The sequence below is a fragment of the Manis pentadactyla genome, chromosome 5 (genome assembly GCF_030020395.1).
Source record: "Manis pentadactyla isolate mManPen7 chromosome 5, mManPen7.hap1, whole genome shotgun sequence".
NCBI lineage: Eukaryota > Metazoa > Chordata > Mammalia > Pholidota > Manidae > Manis > Manis pentadactyla.
Window position 1 is genome coordinate 177,046,527 of NC_080023.1, and position 19,459 is coordinate 177,065,985.

The following is a 19,459-nucleotide window of genomic DNA, read 5'->3' on the forward strand; positions in this document are numbered from 1 at the left end:
AAGCCAACGTCCACACCTCGGCCAGGACAAGCTCGGAGGACACCTGATCCCCGAGATCCCGCGGCATCCGCTGGGGCTGGCCTCTGCCTGACACCAGCTGGTCCCTCGCCAGCCGTGCAGCACGACCTTCAGGACTGCCTGCACAAGTCCTCCCAGGGACACCACCGCACCCCTTTGGCCCCATCCCCGGCTGTCCTCAGCAGGACTAAGAACACTGCAGGAGGGCTGAGGCAGACAGAAGCCCACCACCCCATGGTGGATGGACAGACTGCGGGGGCAGATGGTCCCGTGTCTGCACATGGCTCATGCACACATTTATTCCACCATCACCCAGTGCTGGCCAGGGCTCGGGGTGGAGGGGCTGGACAGGGCCCTGCCCTCAGCGAAGCTGTTCTCTGGTGGCAGAGACTGAGGACAGGGGACATTTCAAATCTGTGGCTACAGAAGAGACAAGTGCCAGAGGCTGACAGGCGCCCAGGGAAGAGCAGCATGCGGGCAGAGCCTGCTGGGTCACGAGAGCCACAGGACCTCTCCGCAGAGGTGACCTTCAGGCTGAGGCTGGACAGATGAGCAGTGACTGGCCCGGAAAGGGGCGTCACTGCTGGGGGAGGTGCCGGCAGCCTGTGGGGGTGGGCTTGGCTGGGACTGGGGGGGGGGTGAGGGCGGGCCCTAGGTGGGCTCTGGCCTGGTCTCCGAGATGTCCCCTCCAGGGTCCCCATCTGTCCTGGACCTCTCCACCCATGCAGCCTCTTGCCAGCCTCCCTTGAGGCACCCCCGGCAGGAGGAGGCAATGACACTGGACTGGGCTGGCTGTGGAGACCCCATGGAAGCCACTTTTGTCTTTCAAGGTTAAAGACTGCTGACTTGGAGAAGATTTAGAGAAACAAATTTAGAATAAGCTGTAATTTTTAAATACCCCAAGGTGCCCTGATCTTAAAAATCTCACTACACACATGTTCTTGGTCATTTGATCAATCCCCTCTTGCTGGACATCTAAGTTGTTTCCATCGTGCCTGGGCAGCCACGGCAGCTCTGCCTGGCAAGACCTGCCGACTGCCGCCTCCTAGCGCTGCTGAGAAAGTCTGGAGGAGGCGGCATCAGCGGGCCCGAGCCCTGGGCACCCAGCACTGGTTAGGCCCCAGGAGGGAGTGGGAACAGTGCATACTGGGCGTTGATGCGTGTGGCAAGCATCCCTGTACCTGAGAGCGGTCCCAGGTGCTGAGGAGCCCTGCGGGGCCGTCCGGGCTGTGCCCAGCTGTGCAGCTGCTAGGGCGGTACCTGGGCTGGAGAGTTTGGAAGCAAAGGGGAAACAGGCTGATTTGCACCATGGGAAGTCCACGCTCTGGGCCAAGTGGAGGGGCTGGGGATGGGCTGTGGCAGTAACTGGGTGGAAGGTGGCGGATGGACAGGAGGGTCCCAATGGGGTTTTTCCAGGGACCATGGCAGAGCAGCACCTGATGGCAAGGGGGTGCTGGTCTCAGGGCTCTGACACCCAGGCAGGGGGCCTGGGGACCCCTCGGTGAATGGGCTGAACTTCTCCTCAGCCGGCTGGCTAAGTGGGATGAACAGGGAAGGCCATTGGCCAGGGAAGGAAAAGTGCCGACTCCTAAGTGCATCCTGCCTCAAGTCCAGTGTGGAGGCCTGGTTTGGCCTCCGTCCCCCTGCCCATCCTCCTCCCTCCCCCAGGCCCCAGCGCGGCCAGACGCCGTCCACCAGTGGTGCCGAGAGCCCTTTATCAGATAATAAATAAGGCGGCTGGAGCCGTCTGTGTCAACATCTTGGCGGGCCTCGAAGGGCATTGCAGGGGGGGGCTGCCCACCGTGGCCTCCAAGTGGCCGTCGAGGGCCAGCCACCCCCACTCTGGCTCCAGTGGGACTGCAGGGCTCAGCCAGCCTCCACCTTTTGGGGCTGATTCAGCCCCCACAGAGGTGTGTTGGGAGGAAGGACGGGGCACATGGGTCCTGCAGACTCACAGCCAGGGGCACCTGGCCTCTGGCCTCTTGTCTGCCAGACGGGGTCCACTGGGGGTCAGGACCTGGAGCCTTGCCATCTTTCTGTGTGCCGTGCACACACCCCGCACTGCTCGCCCCATCCATGGGCTTGCAGTGAAGCAGATCAGTGAGGAAAGTTGCCGTCCCCTCCCCACCGTGCACTCTGGCATGTGGAGGCCTAAGGGCCTGGTCTTGATGGTGGTGATGGAGCAACGGTTCTTCGCTGAGAAATGTCCTTTGGTCACATGAAAGTTGGTGCCTGCAATGCTCCCCCAGAGAACAATTTTCCCTTAATAAGCTTGTCATGTTTTTCAGACAAGCACCTCGGAGAATCCACACCTGGTTTTCCAGGGGTGTCTGTGGTAGCAAAGGGGAAACTAACCCCAAGCCAGTGGAAGTGGGGCTGCCCTGCCTGGTTCAGCTGGTGCAGGCGGCTCACAGAGGTGCGGCGATGCTCCACTGAGAGGGCCCACGGGGATAGCCTGTGCCCGGCGCATGCAGCCACCATGCCCTTGACTAACTGCAGCCAAGACTCAGAAAAGCAGGGTGAGTGGCAGCCCTTGGGCACCAGGACCCTGCCCCACCCCAGGGACAAGGAGCGGGATGGGGGCTGCTCCCAGGAGCGAGCTCTGCAGGACTGTCCCTGGGACCCCTAGCCTCGTGGCTGCGTGGCAAACAGAGCTCTCGTGGACAGAGGGGTGCTCTAGGAATCATCCTGGTGCCAGAAGCCCCAGTGAGGATACCCCGGGGTCTCCCCTTTTTCTCCACCCTGTGCTGCTTTCCTTGCAGGATCTCCTCCCCAGGCCCAGCAGGGCTCGCAGACCCGGGTGGAGTTCGCCTTGTCCAGGCTTCCGGGCATCTGCTGCAGCTGGAGCGGTGACGGGAGTGAAGCGGTGCGGTGTGGCGCAGATGCAGCGGCCTTTCCTCCCAGCTGCGGCTGATAAGGGCCCAGGCTGCCCATGCCTGCCAGCCTCCTCATGCATCCGGTTGTTTATGACCCGCTGGTGGGCTGGAGGGAGGAAGGGCGGCAGGAAGGGGGGTGCCCGGCCGCTATATTAAGGCTTCGGGTCCTGACAGCTTCCCGGCCCTGAAGACGCAGTGGGGATAAAGCTTAAATTTAGCAGCAAGGCCATGCCCAGCAGCGGAGCGCTCGACCTCCTCATCCTGGGTACAGCCTTCAGGAGGACAAGCACAAGAAAGCGCTGCTCCCTTGGGGCTGCCAGATCGCCCCTCCCGTCAGTGACCCCTCTCCACGGTCGGGCGGCAGGGAGCCGGAGCACCCAGCCCCTCAGAGCGCATCCGCGGTACCCTGCCTGTCCTGGGGAGTGGGCTCGTGGGAGGGGGCGCTGCCCTCCTAGCTAGGTGACTCCCACCCTGTGCCTCGGTTTCCTTGCCTGTGAATGGTCTCCCGGGAAGGGCAGCTCAGGGCCTGTGTGTGTGGAGACAGTGGCAGTCCTTCCACTGTGACCACAGCCCCACATGTGTACGGCACACTGGCCGCCCAGGCCAGCACCTGTCCTGTCCAGCTGCTGGACAGACAACTGCCCAGAGAGCTTCCTCTGCAGCTTGGCCCTGGCCATGTGGCATCGCAGAGACCCCTGGGTGCCAGTGACCATGCAGGTTCCCAGGCCCCAGTGTCACTGACCTGGCCCCGAGCCCTGAGACTGCATTTAACTGGCCCTTAGATCATCCAGATCTGGGCGGTCTCTGCTGCAGCCCTCTGTGTGGGGAGCTGCGGGATCCCCAATTCACATACAGGGACCAAGACACAGAGGCTAGCGACTTCCTGTGGAGACAATGAGAGGTGGACTTCCACCCAGGCCGATCCACATCTCATGCCGTTTCCCTGGGGTTCGAGAGCCATATGGGGACATAGAGGCTGCCCTTGCCCCAGACCTCAGCTTGCTCTGTCCACTCTCCCTATGCCAGAGGAGAAGTAAGCAGCAGGGCAGCAACACTGACCCCAAAGCAGCCTGACACCTCTCCGTGTGGGCCCCCCGTCCCAGGTTGACCCGTACCCTGCCCTGCCTGGTCTCCCTGCTCTGCCAGCAAGTGACCTCGAAGGTACTCAGTGTTTACGGGTCTTATCAGGCCCTACACATGCCCCGAGGTCTCCTGGCATGACTCCGAGCTGCCAGGGAGGTCCCCTCAGGGACATGTTTCCAAAGGGAGAGACAGTTTGAATGAATGTGGGCCCCACTGACCTGCCAGGCGAGGATGAGGCCCACAGGTGTTTGGGGAAAGGGGAACAGAATCAAGGTCTTCACTAGGGATTTTTTTCTCACAGCATCACTTGCCTTTGAAAAAAGACAACTTCATGTATAAACCAGGCTGGTTGAACTCAAGGTACAAATTCAGGATGAACTGATACACCTGGGAAACTGATGCCAGGAAGGAATGTTTTTAAATATGAAAAGAAGTTTTATACAGAGTGACACAATGGGGACAGAGTGACACAATGGGGACAGGCCCAAAACTATTCTAGTTGGCTCACAGTATTTTAAAGATTTTTTAATCAAATTGGAGTTAAGTGGGAAAAAAAGCTTTCAACTAGAAAACTTCACATTAAAAAAATACATTCCCAAATTGGGTATGAATGGGTTTTCTTGTGCTCTGGGGGGTACAAGTTTTAAGAAGAAAAAAATCCAGGTTTCTCATTTTTCTGGGACGATCAGGTCTTATTACTGGGCAGAAGTGAGGGTGCGGCCCTTCCCCAGGATGTGCCCCACTCCCCTCCGCTCCGGTCGTCTCCCCAGCACCATGCTGTTGGGAGCCATTCGGCTTTGCTGAGTTGTTGCCTCTAGCCAGTATGACCAACTAAGTTATCCATCAACCCTGTGAGGGAAGGGCTTTTGTAAGTGAAAGGGGATGTTGTTCATAATTTTTCTGGGAGAACAGACTAAACTGGGACAGTCCCAGATAAGCCAGGGTAAGTGGTCAACCCCCCAGCAGCCCTGAGAGCATCTGTGTGTGTCAGAACGGGGGCTCGGCACTTCACTCTGTCAAAAATGGTCACAGTGCACAGATGCAATCAGAACAAGGCCCTTTACCGCTCCCTCTGGAAAAACCGTCCTAATAAATACAGGAGTCCCTGACGGTGATGTGAACGCTTCCTCTCAGGGAGGTGTCCTGATACAGCGCACGACCTGCACACGTGTCCCTGGGCGCCCTGAACTCACAGAAGGGAAAGTTCTATGAGCCATGGATCGATCCATCAATGTGAGAGACAGACAGTCCCCCAGGCCCGAGGGGAGCCTCCAATGAGGCTGCTCCCTGCACTCCTGCCACCTGCCTGGCCTCGGCCGTTTCACTTACGATCCTGGTTTTACCACAGGAGGTTGGGGTTCTTCCAACTGCTGCAACCTGTAACCATGACGGTGCGAGCGTGGACATCCAGAACTCAAGCTGGTGCTGGGCGCCCCGGGTCAGCCTTGGCTGGAGTGCCCAGTGTGGCTCTGAGCCTCACACAGCATTTGGGGGTCCTCTGCTGTCCAGCAGGGGCTTTTCCCACCAGGCGTCCTCCTCCTCTGGGGCCTCGCTGCCACCAAGCTGCCGGATGCCCAGTGCCTCCATCCTGCTGGCTCCAGTCTCTTCTGGTGGGTGGGCCTGGCAGTCTCTCTCTGCTGTGCTGGAGTGAAGCGGGCAGCGAGGTGGGTTGGGTGGGTGCCCAGGGACCTAGGCCAAGGCCATGGCACACCAGGCCTCCTGGTGCAGGGCCCCACTGAGGCCAGCCTGGGGGCCGAGGGCTGCAGAGGGGAAGGCAAAGTCCTCTGGCTCAAATTTGAACTCCAAATGGTTGGGGGCCAGGGGGTCATCCGCTTGGCTGGGGGCCTGCAGTGGGGACAGGGAATGCATGAGAATGTAGGAGTGGCTGCCAACCTGGCTTGGGCCAAGGGGCTTCCTCAGGCCCTGGAAGGGGGTGGGGACATTCATGAGGATCCATGTCCAGGCTCCCAGCCTGTTGCCTGCCACGGGGCAGCTCCTGTGCCAGTGACCCACTCTGTGCCCAGCCCTGAGCCCCTGGGGGAGGCCCTTGGGGGCTCTGATGGGGGTCCGACCCGGCTGGAGCCAGGCATTCCTGAGGGAGCTGGCTCTGGGCATCACACCCCACCCTGTCTGTCTTACCTGTGAGGTGATGCTGGGCCCAGGGCATGAGGGGGATGCCATGCTGGGCTCAGGTTTCAAAGTGGTCACTGAGCTCTCAGGGTCAGGGACAGAGGACGACGGGGAGGCTGGAGGGTTTCCTGAGGGCTCTGGGAGGGAAGGTGGGCACTTACAGATGCGGCCACACCTGGCTGCGAGGGTCATGCGGGGAATAAGGGGGACCAGACCTCCTGCCCCACAGCCCTGTGAGCTCACAGCACCGCACCCCCCTAACCAGAGCCACCCCAGGGCAGAGTGGGGGTATCTGTGCCTCGGTAGATGATGCTTGAACCACATGTGTGAAGCTTTAACAGTGGAATTGGAGACACTCAAAGCGGCTCCTGTGGAGAATGTGAGCCCCACCCGAGGGGCTGGGCACCCCCTGTACCACCTGGCAGTCCGGCCCCTGCACCTGCGGAGCCCTTGGTCTTGGTGATGCTCTTAGGCTTCCGTTTCCGGGTCTGGATACTTTCCTTCTTCATGGCCAGGGGCCGCGGCACCTGCGGGGGGGGCGGGCTGGTGGTCCCTACTGCGGCTCATCCCTGGGGCCTCGCACGGCCCCTGCTCTGAACTCAGCCCAAAGAGCCAGTCACTCCTGGGGCTAACCGGCTCCTCGCAGCCCTGGTCGCTGAACTGTGCCCCTGGGCCCGGGCTTTCCTCCACAGAGGGCGGGAGGAGCCCCTGCGCCCCCCACTTCCCACAGAGCCCTGGGGACCGGGGGCCCCCGGGGTGCGCAGAGGCAAGGCTGGGCCGACCATTCTTTGCCCTAGGCTGACCGAATGTGGGAGCCCGCCTGCAGGAGGGGCCGACCCCCAGCTGTGCGGGACGGGGCGGGGGACGGGGGTGGGGGGGCGCGCCCTGCCTCAGGCAGCCAGCCCCTGGTCACCTGGCAGGGCCTCCACGTGACAAGTCGCAGCCGCCCCGCCCACCGCAGCCCCGCCCCACCCACGCTCACCCCGTGCAGCTTCGTGTAGAGGCCGCAGGCGTTGCACACCGGCTCGCCGTCAGCATTGCGCCTCCACAGCGTCGTGTTGGTCGTGTGGCAGTTGGTGCAGCAGAGGCCAGCTCGGCGGGACGAGGACTGTGGAGCGGGGACGGCGGCGGGCCTGGGTCAGCCACCGGCCGCTAGGGGGACCCCGTGGGCCGGGTGGGAGGTCTGCCCGGGCCTTTCCCCACCAGTCAAACGAGGGCAATAACGGGCCCACGATAGGCCTGCTGTGGGTTAGGGCCCCACGAAGGACCCGGCGCAGAAACGCTGCCGACCTCCGGGTGTCTCTCTTAAGCTACGGATGCTGGGCCTCGATCCGGTGTTTCTAGGGTGGAGCGCGTCCGCAGGGGCCCCTCTGGAGGCCAGGCCCCAGGCCGAACAATCAGGGGGCCTGCTGGCCCTCAGGCACCCGAGCACGTGCTCAGCTCGGCCACTCCACCGGATGGTGGGCTGAGGGTACCAGGTCCCACCGACCCAGGCCTCCCCTTGCTGTTCACCAGCCCCATGCAGGGCGAACCCGGGCCCACCTGGCACCCTCCAGGGGCCCTGACATTCCAAAGGCCTACGTCTTTAACGTGCCTCTGCAGAGCTGCCCCCTGAGTCGTGCAGGTCTGTATGTGACCAGGGACCCCAAACCTGCCTGCATGTGGGGGCCCAGCAGGGTCCACACAGCACTAACCCCAGGGATCCTGACAGTGGGTCAGGCACCTGGACCTGATGAGGCCTGGGGGGACAGAGGGGATCTGTGAAGCTGTCTGGTTGGGGAGTCACTAGAAGGCCTGACGGGACCTCCCACCAGCTCAGGGTCCCCCGAGCTCCCAGAGCCCAGCCTGCCTCTCAGGCACAGATTCTTCTGGGTTCTCACTGCTTCGGTTGAACAGGGTCTGGACCCCACAGTTGGGAGCCCCGGGTGCTCTGGGTGAGGCCCAGGTCCCCCAGGGCCTCTGACCGCAGCCCTTCCCTGCACCTTGGAGCAGCTTGCTGGTGGCACTGCCCACCGGTTCCTGCTTGCCAGACTTCATCCTCAAGGAAGTCTTTACCCCAGCCCTGGCCGTCACATGCCACTTGCCTGGACCAGTGCCGCAGGGTCTCTAAGCTGTCCCCTCGGGGCAGCCAGGGTCAGAGGTCAGAGCAAGTCACACCAGCCCGTGTTCCAGTGGCACCCTGGGCACTGGCACAGAAGCCCACAAGGACCCCACACTCACAACTGAGCCTAGGATGTGGCCCTTCCTCAGAACTCTCCGGCCCGGGGCAGAGCCAGGGGGCAATCACAGGGGGACGGCCAAGCTGAACCTCAGAGCGAACTGTCCCTGGTCGGGGCGAGAAGGCAGCGCCCAGCCTCAGGTTCCCCGTCGGTCGGTGGTCTCCAGGGTCCTTCCCTGTGCAACGACTGAGTGTGCCCAGCCTTGCCGACCCCTCCTGCCCCCTGTTTCTCCTGCGGTCAGCTGATCAGGGCCTGCCCCTGGGAACAGCCTGGGAGGGGAGCAGGGCAGGGCCTGCCGGGAGCCCTCCAACCAGCGGCTCCCAAGAAAACTCTGGACGTGGACCTGCCTCCTTGCCCCCCCCTCCCCTCCCCTCCCTGAGGCTGCAGGCAGTGGCCAGAGGCTCCCGAGGATCCCACCCTGTTCAACCTAAGGCTCAGCCTCCTGTCTCCAGGCAGGACTCTGCCCCAGGCTCCGGGACAAGAGGAGCCAGAGGGTCGGAAGGGCAGAGTCCCCCGAGGGGAGGCTGCAGACGCAGGGCAGGGCCGGAGCGCCCAGCCTGGAGGCCCCATGCTTGGCCGACGCTGTGCTGGGCATGATGTCCAACCTCTCACGGCTTTCCAGCAGTCTCCCTGGGGGTGCCCGGGTGGGGGGCTTGCACATTCGTTGGAGCAGGAGGGCTGGTGCCCAGCCAAGGCCCCGGCAGAACCTCAAGGGCCAGGCCATGGGACACGTGTGGAGGCAGGAGCGCCGGGCCCAGCGTCACCCTGGGCCCCCAGCAGAGCCTCCGCCTGGGAGGCCCTTGGCCGTATCCAGACCTCACCTAGAGTAGCTTTTATTGGGTGAGATTCAAGTATCCTCCTCCCTTCCTTCAACCTGCCTGTCGGGTACCTGGAGCCGTGCACACAGCGGGTGCCCCTCTCCCCTCCTGGTCCACTTTCAGCACAAGGCAGGGTCTCCTGTCTTGCCACCCACCCCATCCCAGGATCCCCTAGCCTCTGGCAAAGCTGCCAGATTTAGCAAAAAACAAAAAACAAAAAAACCCCCACCCAGCTAGATGCGGATTTCTAGACACAAATACTTTATAGAGGGTGTCCCATGCAATATTTGGGACATACTGATGCTAAAATGCTATTTGTTGTTTATCTGAAATTCACGTTTGACTGTGCATCCTGTATTTTAACTGGTGACCCTAACCCCCCTTCTAGGCCCCACCGTGGTCCCCATCTCCTGCTGTGCCTTCAGACTAAGGGGAGACCATGGCCTGAACCCCACCTGCTCCTCATCCAGCTGGGACCCTCAGTCACTTTTACTAACCTTCACTCCCTTAGATTCACACTGCCATCCCACGTTCCAGAAATGTGCCAGCATCACTAAAATGAATCACAACGTGGAATGCTGTCTCCTCACGCCACCCATGCCACTTCCTACCCAAATCCTCCCTGCAGAGACACTCCCTGGAGGCACACAGATGCCAGTGCGAAGACATGATGCAGTGCTATTCAGCAGCATGCACACATGGGTGTGCACACGTGTGGGCTTGCCTGCAAATATGCACACCTTCCCCTGAACACCTCCCAGAGTCACCTGTGCATCTCGGAAGAGCAGAACTACACGCACCCACAGTGGAGCTACCCCTGCAAGGTGGGCTGTGGAGAGAAATGGCGTGTGGCATATACGCAGAATACGTGGGTGTGGAAACCTGCCCCAGAGGCATACGCACCCAGCACCTTATGCCCTAAGAGTACAAGGGAAACATCTGGAAGCCACGTGTGAATCTTTTGACGGTGAGCATAAACTAAAACTAAGAAACTGGAAATTAACTTAAAATGGGCCCATGTAAAAAAAGAATGACCTCAAAAAATATTTGAAGCATTTGCTTGTTTATATTTACCTATCCCCTTGCCAACCTGCGTTTTACGGATGGGAAACCAAGGCTTAGAGCTGTTGAGGGGCCAGAGGGGCTGCAGTGGCCCCAGGACGGACATCGTCGCCTCCCTCGGCTCATCACACCCCTGCCCTTCCTCACAGTGTGGACGAGCAGCCAGACCTGGCCACTCTCAGGGTTCCCTACCCACCAGGCCTCCCCTCACTGCATTTTTTTTTCTTTTTTGGTCTGTTTTTTTCAAAATAAGTTAAACTTCAAAGCCTGCTTGCCCAACTGCAGCAGAGCCACCCCAGCTCCAGGCTCTGTGGGCAACTGAGACACACAGAGATCAGGACGGTGGGCGGCACAGAGTCTGGGGGTAGCCTGGGGGTGCTGGCAGAGGGAAGGCGCTGAGTGCAGCTTGGGGGTGTGTGGCGCGCACACGCGTCAAGTGCTGCAGGTGGCAGGCAGCCTGCCCTGCAGAGCAGCGAAAAATGGCCCCAATTTCTGACGGTCCTCCCAGCGCTCTTGGAGAGGAGACGGGTGGACGCTTAGCCTGAAAATGCACACGTGTCCCTCCCTGCCTAAGAACAAACTGCAGGGCACCAGTCGTGAGGTGGGGCTTGGAGGAAGGAAAACCCGGCTCCAGAGAGCAGGTTCGAAGCCTCAGTCAAGGTCCAGGCTTGCTCTGCGAAGGACGCTGGGCCTCACAGGGCACTGGCCGCTTCCTGGAGCTGGCGCCAGAGCTGGCCTCAGGCCAGTGGGTCTGCTGCCCACTGACCTTGGCTGCTGGGCTCCAGTGTTTAGGGGATTGGGTGTGTGGGGCTCCTAGGGCACCTCGCCACGGGGACCACAGCTATCCTCTCCACTCAGCTGTGACAGAAGGCGCAGGCCAAGGGTGCACGCAGGATGCGAAGGACAAAAACAGGGAGCAAGGATGTGTTCTTGTTATTGTCACATCCCTGTGCTCTTGGTGACAAACTCCGAGGACATTTGTAGTCATTAAAAATTCCTCCTGGGGGGGCCTCTCCTGAGGTATCAATTCTGACCACGTGAGGGGCAGTGAGTCACTGGAGTGGGGTTAAGTCTGCGGTGACTGTCCGGTCCTGTGACCCAGGCTCCCACGTCTCAGGCCTCCGAGGGCCTTGGGTGTCCATGTGAGTGGTGGGGCTGCCCACCCTGAGTGCCAGGCGCAGACCCACTGAGCCAGCGCAGCATGGCTGGGGGTAGGGGTGCATGCACAGGGCAGAGACTCTGAGAGTCCGCTCTGGAGGCACAGCATGGGTGGAAGGGGGTTGGGGGACCTGCAGACCCCAAACACTGGCGGGATCAGGGGGAGAGAGACAGGGCTGCCCTCAGGCTGCCTGCCCAGTCTGGGCCTCCGAGGGGTGGGCTCAAGTGCTCCCTGTGGCCCAGAACAGGAGCCCTGGCAGGCTGGTCAGACCACCCTACGGCATCAGCCAGGGCCAGACCCTTCCCCACCTCCAGGCCTCACACACCAAAACTGGCCATAACTCACTGACTGGCTGTTGGGGCCTCTCCCAGCGTCAGACCTAAAGGCGCGGCACGCCCAGACACACACCACCGTGTAGACCTGGGAGCCGCTGCGGACTCGGGCCTTTCCACTCATTTACAATATTATTTGATCATCAGAGATTTTGTGTGACACCACATAGAACAAAGTAACTTTAAACCTTTATCGACTTCTGGGGACTCCGCCCTGCTAGGGGCAAAAGTCGAGCTCTTGGTTCCCCAAGTCCCGACCCAGCCCCGCGCCAGAGATGAACCAAAACTGAAAACAAGTTTTGCCCGGCGGCGAGCAGCCCTAGGCCTGGCAAAGAATGTCCGCGGTGTTGCATAGAAAGAGCTCCCCAAGGGCGGGTCCCGAGGCCCCCTGCCCCGTGGGATTTCAATGTCCTGGGTCTGCACGGCCCCACCTTCCCCTCCGGCACCCCCTGGTCAGGTCACCCTGCTCCTCCCCCTACCCAGCCAGGTGGAAGCCCCAGGCGCCCTGGGGGCCAAAAGCTGCGATGGGGCGCCGACCGGGACGGGCAGTGCCACTGTCGGCAGGAGCCGCCGGCCCCCAGCCCGGCCCCGCACTCACCGGGCGCTTCTGGGGCCGCACGAGTGGCCGGTTGACGCCGTTCATCTTGTGGTAGAGGCCGCAGGCGTTGCACAGGTAATGTCCGGTGCCGTCGCGGCGCCACAGCGGCGTGGACAGGGCCCCGCAGTTGACGCACTCGCGCCCCTCGCCCGGGAACTCCTCCAAGAAGTCTGACACTGCGGGGCGGCAGCTCGTTGGCCGGGGCTCTGCGCCCGGGGCGCAAGCACCCGCGCTGCTTTTTACCCTTCCTCGTGTGTCTGTCCTAAACTTGTTGTACTTTTAAAACTAATTTTATCTAATTCTATTTGAAATTTTAACTTCGTGCACAGCAGAGTTTGTGTCGATTTGAAAACCCTGTTAGGGTGGCTTTTAAAAGGGGAGGGGAGGGCCAATGAATCAAAGCTCAGGGGACAACAGGGCGCAGTCCCTCCGAACCCCCCGACGCGCACTAGCGTCCCTCATTCGGGTCCCTGGGGGCGCAACGGAGTACACACGCACGCGGAGGGGACGGAAAGGTCTCGTCCTGTGCAGGGTGGGCCGGTCAGGGGGTGCTGGGGGCGGACTGTGGGATCTCGGCTCCCCCGGGGACCGGGGTGCCCCTGCTACGACCACCGCCCTCCCCGGGAAGGCGGCGCTGCTGGCTCCAGCGCCCACCCCGGGCGCCGCGGGCAGAGGTCCCCGGCCCCTCCAGGCGCCAGCGACTCGCGGGCGGCCGGGAAGGGGCGGGGCGGGGATCGGTCACGCCGGGCTGGGAGTGGGCGCCAGGCGCGGGGCGGCCCTGGGCAGCGGGGGCCGAGGCGACCCGCTTCCTGCGCGGAGCGGCCGGGCCCGGCCACAATGGCCGCTCCGGAGCTGCGCCCGGGAGCGTCGGCCCGGGGCGTCCCCGCGGGCGCAAACAGGGGCGTGGCGCTGGGTTTTCGCCCCGGGCCGAGAAAGTGCGGCGGCGCCGGCCACTCAGAAGCCGGGTGGGGCATCGCCGCTTTACAGGCCTGGAATCCGACCGTCCAAACGTACACCCCGGGGAGACCTCACAACCAGGGCTCTGGTTAGAATATGTAAGCATCCTAGACCAGACGTGAACGTGGATGTTTAAATCAACTGGCATTCTGAATTTTACAAAAATCATTTCCGAAACTTTTCACAAAAACATTGAAGAAGTAGGCTCTAAACTGGCAGGATCCGAATGTTGGGTTCCCACGAACGAAAGGTGGAAATATGTACATTTTTTTCACTACCGTGTAAGAGAACTCAGGACGCGGCGTTTTCCCGCAGGGTGGGTGAGGCCGTGGCGGACGGTTTCCGCCCGGGTTTATTCGTGTCCCCGAGTTCTGGGCCGTGTCGGCGCCCCCCCGGCGGGAAAGCCCCGACGCCGGGGAGCCCGGGAGGGATGGTTCGTAGGGAGCGGGCTACGGACAGAGCCCGGGACCCAGGTCAGCGGCGCCGCCCCAGCCCCACGCTCACCGAAGGTGGCTCTGCGGCCAGGGAGGCCAGCCGGGCGGCCGTGCAGGACGCTGCCGTCGAAGGGCCCGGAGGTCCAGGGCGGGCCCACCTCGGTGCTCACGTAGGCCGGGTACGCGGTGGGGTACGAGGCGCCCACGGGCCCCCCAAGCGGGGCCGGGAACTGCTCTCGAGCCAGCAGCGCGCCCTGGTAGGTTCTGCCGTCGCGAGTCCCCGCTCTGGGGCCACCGCCGCCGGGCCCCGGGGGGCCGTGCGCGAAGGGGAAGGCGGCGGTCCCGGGCGGCTGGGCGACCGGCGGGTGCGCGCTGCCGGAGCCGAAGGCCGACGAGTCCGCCGCGGCCGCCTGCGCCCAGCCGGGGTGCGCGGCCAGCGCGGGGGGCTGCGGGCCTGGCTCACACGCCGGCAGGTAGGGCAGCATGGAGGGGACGCGCGCGGGCGGCACGAACACCGGGGAACCGGCGCCCGGGGTGCGCAGGAAGGCGCCCGAGTCGGCGTACGAGGCCTGGCCGGGGCTCGGGGCCAGCGCCAGGCTCTGGTACATCTTCCCGGGCGCCGCCCTGACCTGCAGGGAGAGGGACGGGCATCGAGGCCACGGCTGCCGTGCGCCCGTGCGTGGTGGGTGCCGCCTGGGGAGGCTCCGGAACTCGCGAGCGCAGAACGGCGGGGCGGCAGCAGGGTCGGCCCCGAGGGCGGGGGGACGCGGCGTTCCCGGGGCGGGCTCGGCGGGGCGCGGGGCCGGGCTGGGGCACTCACCGGCTGTCGGGAGGACCGGAGGGCGCGGCGGGCCGGCGACCGGCGGGGTGGACACTGGGAGCCGGAGGCCGCGCGGCTCCGCAGGGAATCCCGGGCGCTCCGCAGCCCCTCCGCGCCGCCCCGCCCCGGCCCGGCCCTCCCCGCCCCGCCGCGCCGCCCCTGCTCCCCCGGCGCCCTCCCTGCCTCCCCGCGGGGTCAGCGCCGGGGCTGCGGCTGTGGCGCCACGTGACCCGCGCAGGCCCGGCTCTCGCAGCTGGGCGGGAAAGGCGACCAGGGCGCAAGGCGCGGGGCCCCCAGCGCTGAGGACTCGCCAGCGCAGGCGACGGGAGTCCTCCGGTTTCTCGGTGGCGTCTGGGGGGAGTCGCGTGCGGAGACGTCTCTAAATTTGTGGGGGGGGGATTCGCGGTTGCCCAACCCTCGGTCCTCGCCAGCCCGGGATCCCGGCCAAGGCTGAGTCCGTGTCTGTGAACGGGTCCCTGACCCCGGCTCGCTGCGCTCACAGACATGCGGTGGTGGTGGTGGGGGGCCTTGTCGCGCCGCTGGACTTGCCCAGCGCAGGGATCTGGCTTCCATGGGGACTGCCCTGCTCGGTGTCCCTGGACTCCAGTCGGGTGGACCGTCCCCGCCTGTGGCAGCCGGAGTCCCAAAATTCTGACCAAACACAGCAACTGCTGCGAGCAGTCCCAGCTGGGGGCGCTGGTGAGCTGGAGGGCGCTGTCTGGAAGCACTCCCCTTCTGCAAGGCCCCAGCCCAGGTCTTCCCTGGACCCTTAAGTGGGACTTTAACTTGGCCTGCAGGGGAGTCCTCCAGGCGCCAGAAAAGTGTGAGATGCGTGAGAAGACCCCCCAGGTCATGGAGGTGCCCTCCCTGGGGGGCGTTGGACGGTGGTGGCGGCGCTGTGGCAGAGCAGGCTGCCTGCAGCTCCCAGGGGGATGACCCATGTCCCCCTCTCCAAGGGGACAGGACAGGGGGTGTGCAGTGATGCTGGGCAGGAGCAGCAGGGCTCACCTGGTGGCCCTTGGCTGGGGTGAATGTCTTTTGTCTGCAAAAAGGAGCTCCCCGCTCACATGGGCCCAGCATGCAGAGGATGGTGAATGGGGCCAAGTGTGCCTCCACAGTGGGCTAAGCCAGAGACATCCAGCTGTGGAGGGGTGGGGGACCCCGGTGCTCTCCTCCATGTCTCTCTTCCTGGCCGTGGCAGACAGGCCCTCAGGTGCACATCGAGGTTCTCAGGGTGGACATGACCAGGCCACCCAGGGGGCAATGTCCTGGAAGGTCCCCTGGCCCAGGGCCCTGCAGAAGGTTCCACAACCAGCTCGGGAGGGGGAGCAGTCAGTCCCCCCAACCCTCCCTTGCACGCATCCACCACTCCATCCTGTCCAGGTCCAAGTGGCTGTGGTATGGCTCTCTCCACACACTGCCCTCCGGGTCCCTAATCCCACACCCTCGGACTTCCTAGTGGAGTTTGGTCTTTCTCTCTTTAGCGGTGGGCCCCACCAGAGAGGGGAGGGGCTGCAGGGGCACTCGGGGTGCTGAAACTCACTGTACCAGGGGCCCTGTGTGTGACAGTCTCATCTAGGAGGCCACCTCTGTGTCAAGGCCAAGGCTGCAGGACAGCCAGCAGGTCGAGCCTGCACTTTGCCCCATAGACATCAGAGCCTGGAAAGTTGAAAGGAGCCGGAAAGATGCCCCACCAACACCAAGGGTGGGGGTGAAGAGAGGGGAAAAGGGTGAAACTCAACTTGCTGGGGGCTGGCACCCCCTCCCCCCACCCCACTAGAAGGTCTGGAGGGAAAGGAAAGGTCCCCAGCAAAGCCAGGGTCCTGCTAGGGCCCTGGAGGAGGGACTTGCATTTTTAACTTGGAATAAAATCCAGGGAAGTCCTTGAAGAGCAAACACGGCTGGACGCTGGGCTTCGGCCTGCAGTGTTTCCACTTAACTCTCACATCGATCTGAGGACGGAGATGATCTTATGGTTATTTTTCCTATTGCAAATGGGGAAACAAGGCACAGAGAGGTTAGCTAACCTGCCCAAGATCACCCAGCTACTAATTAAACAAGGTAGTTTGAACAAACTAAGAATGCAAAATATGTATAAGGAGGCACACTTTGGTCACTTTTTCTGTATTAACCTATCACCAAAATGGACATGTATTATCTTTATAATTAAAAGACTGAGACCATTTCCCTGGAGAGTATGTGGGGGAGGGGATGGCATCTGAATCGCTGGCATCTGGTAAAGAGTCACCCTTTGAAGGCTCTTCCACCGCACGCGGGGCGGGCTGCCAGGTGGCCCTGCTGTGCTGCTCCCACCTGGCTTCCCGGCGCGCACCGGCCCCTCCAGGTGGAATGTGCTCTGGGAGGGGTTCGAGGGGCTGGGGCCTGCTGCATCGGCCCCGGGGTGGGCACAGCGGGCACTGGGCCAATGTGGAGGGGAGAGCAGGAGAGCAGAGCGGAGCTCAGGGTCAGGATCTCAGCTGTCCTCGGGGGGCTATGGCACTGCGGCCTCAGAGCGGCTAAGGAGGCGCGGGGAGGAACCTCTACCCCAGGAGTCAGTCATCAGTCATGGGTGACCCCCTGAGGCCTTCCCAGGCTTCCCCTCTGGGCTCCTGGCAGGGCTGTTGGGGAGACACATCTCAGGGAGACCCCAGCCCTGGTGAGATAAGGGGACTGGCCTGCTAGTCCCCTGGAGACCAGACAGAGTTGACCCATGATTCTCGTGCGGTGAGGGGCTGTGTCCGCGGGTCTTGGGGAAAGTGATCGGCAAGGTCTAGTGCCTGGGGTGGGGGATCTGGGGTGGGGTGGGCGTCCCTGGCCTGCTGGGCTCTGGGTTTCACTTGCCCAGCATCTGCTTCCTCCCAGCCTGAGAATTTGAAACCGCTAACTCAGGCACTTTTATTCCAGAAAAGAAAACAGTCCCTATTGTTTGGGCGGGTGTGTGTGTGTGTGTAATGGGGGCAAAGGCCTCAGGACCAGCTCCCAAGAGGGACCCAGGCCCCAGGTGTCACCCAAAGGTATGCCAGGCCCCTCCCAGGGATGGTCCCAGGCAGGACCCCTGCCATGTACACACTGACTTGTGGCCCACTTGGAGCTCTGAGCCCCGGCTGAAGCAGCTATCTGTCCAGCCCCAGGGGAGAGGTGCAGTGCCCAGGAAGTAGTCATCAGGACAGGGCTGTCTGGGTCACCCACAGAAGTAGAGCTAAGCCTGGCACCCCACCCCAAAACTCCAACCAAACCCCATTGGCAGGGGGCTTACCTCTCCTGCAAGGGGGAGGGGCTCAGAGAAGGGGCAGAGAGGGGAGGGGAGGTCAGAGGGATGGAAGGCCTGTTCCTGGGCCCCACTGTGGAGGGCAGAGGAACCCCAGGTCCCCTTCCCTCACAGGGGGAGAAGCTAGTTCAAAGTCACGCCTCCCCACCCCTGTCCCTCCAGCCCCTCTTCCCCCAGGCTCTGCATTTGCAGGGCTGTGACCTGGGCCTGAACCCCCTGAGCCTCAAAGTGGGGCATGAGGTGGAGCCCCATGGAGAGTCCAGGGCTCTGGCAGTGTTCAGGCCTGCAGTCCTGAAGGTCCCAGACCAGACTTGCCCAGGGCCAGGGAGGCCAGCAAGGGGCACCCTTCAGAGGTGGGACTGGGAGGGGCTGGGGGCCCCTCCTGGGAGTGTGTGCCCTCTCCTGCAGGCACCATCAGCTCAAGAGCCCACGGCCGGCCTCAAGATTGCCTGGCTCTGGTGAATATACCATCTGACTGTGCCCAGAGCTGAGGCAAGGGGCAGAGACTGCCCAGGGGAAGGGGCTGTGTGGCAGTCGCCACGCCCCTTCTCTGCTTGTGGGGGGTTCTTGTCGCCATCTCTGTCACCACCCGCACGCCTGACTGGGCCTGGGAATGTCATGTTTTAACTCCCTTAAAGCTCACAGCCATGCATGGGGAGATTCTCAAGCCCGTTTCATGGTTGGGAAAACTGAGGCCCAGACAGAAGGACCCACCCAGGGTTGGCAGGGGGACAGACTGAGGCAGGATCTGAACTCAGACCCTGGGGACCCACAGACTCTGAACTGCCCCACTCCCCAGCCTCCTGCGGGCCCCTGGGGCTACTGCTCCGCAGGAGGCTGCCCCAACCCAGCCCAAGGCTGGCCTCTTCCACTTCCAGGACCTGATGCCCTCAGAGGGGCAGAGCGGTGGCCATGGGCACCACCACCTGCCTGCCCACCAGGCCTTGGCTACGGGAGATGCCAGCCTTGTAAACGGCCTGCAATTCAGGTGACCCGGTGCGGCTCTGAGTCGGCTTCCGTCAGGGTGGAGGGACGGCGTGAATGGGACTGACGCTGGTTTCCAAGCCCCTTCCTGTCGCCCCTGGGCATGAGAAACCCTGCGGGCAAGCTGGCCAGTGCCAGAAGGTCCTCTGGGGGTGCAGGGCGAGTGTGTTTTTGGGGAGATGTAATCACGCAGTGTGACAGCAACATTGGCAAATGTCCCTTCACGTGGTGGGATATTTATGACTGGCCTCCGGGCTGAGGGGCTCCCGGAAAGGCACACCCACAGGGAGGGCAAGCTGGGGCCTCAGTGCCGGAGCAGCACAGGGTCCAGGTGGTTGGTTGCCGGGGAGGGAATGGCGCAGGGTCTCTGGTGCCCCAGGCGTGAGTGCAGAAGGGTGGACAGTGGGTAGAAGGCTGGACGAAGCAGCCCATCCCATCTGCTAGCTGAAAACTACTTCGCTGTGAGTGACATCACGCTCAATGCCTGGTGACCAGGCTGGGCCGTGGGTAATAAAACAGCCTGCCTCTCACGTGGCCTCAGTGACTGACGCTGCCCCAGCAGATCAATTGCCAGCCCCACCTTGGATGGCATCACGCAGTTTCTGGGTCTTCCAAGGCTGTGGGTCTCTGGCTTTGTCAGCGGAGGTGACAATGAAGACCATGTGTCACTCCATGGAGTCACAGCCCTCGACCCAAAGGTG

General features: G+C 62.7%; 1 protein-coding gene across 3 annotated transcripts; it reads right to left on the reverse strand.

Annotated features, from left to right (window-relative positions):
* Window positions 1-4,046: 4,046 nt before the first annotated feature.
* Window positions 4,047-14,662, reverse strand: GATA5 (GATA binding protein 5). 3 transcript variants are annotated; one of them, XM_036901784.2, is made up of 7 exons: window positions 14,507-14,662; window positions 13,757-14,315; window positions 12,296-12,471; window positions 7,090-7,215; window positions 6,547-6,634; window positions 6,117-6,244; window positions 4,047-5,619 (listed from the first exon to the last, which is right to left on the reverse strand). In XM_036901784.2, the coding sequence occupies exons 2-7, from the start codon at window positions 14,292-14,294 to the stop codon at window positions 5,392-5,394; spliced, it is 1,284 nt and encodes a 427-aa protein (XP_036757679.2). In that variant the 5' UTR covers window positions 14,295-14,315; window positions 14,507-14,662; the 3' UTR covers window positions 4,047-5,391. The 3 variants fall into 3 exon arrangements, with proteins under 3 accessions (XP_036757679.2, XP_036757678.2, XP_036757680.2); XM_036901783.2 differs by having other exon boundaries at window positions 4,047-5,737; XM_036901785.2 differs by having other exon boundaries at window positions 5,531-5,822; window positions 14,507-14,658.
* Between the last annotated feature and the right edge of the window lie 4,797 nt (window positions 14,663-19,459).

What these genes read in the sequence shown, in the direction of transcription:
- GATA5 (XM_036901783.2), bottom strand. Translation starts at nt 14,294, where the DNA reads ATGTACCAGAGCCTGGCGCTGGCCCCGAGCCCCGGCCAGGCCTCGTAC. An exon ending in TGGCCGCAGAGCCACCTTCG is followed by an intron (nt 12,472 to 13,756) that starts GTGAGCGTGGGG and finishes GCCGCCCCGCAG; the next exon opens with TGTCAGACTTCTTGGAGGAG. An exon ending in TGCGGCCCCAGAAGCGCCCG is followed by an intron (nt 7,216 to 12,295) that starts GTGAGTGCGGGG and finishes CCCGCTCCACAG; the next exon opens with TCCTCGTCCCGCCGAGCTGG.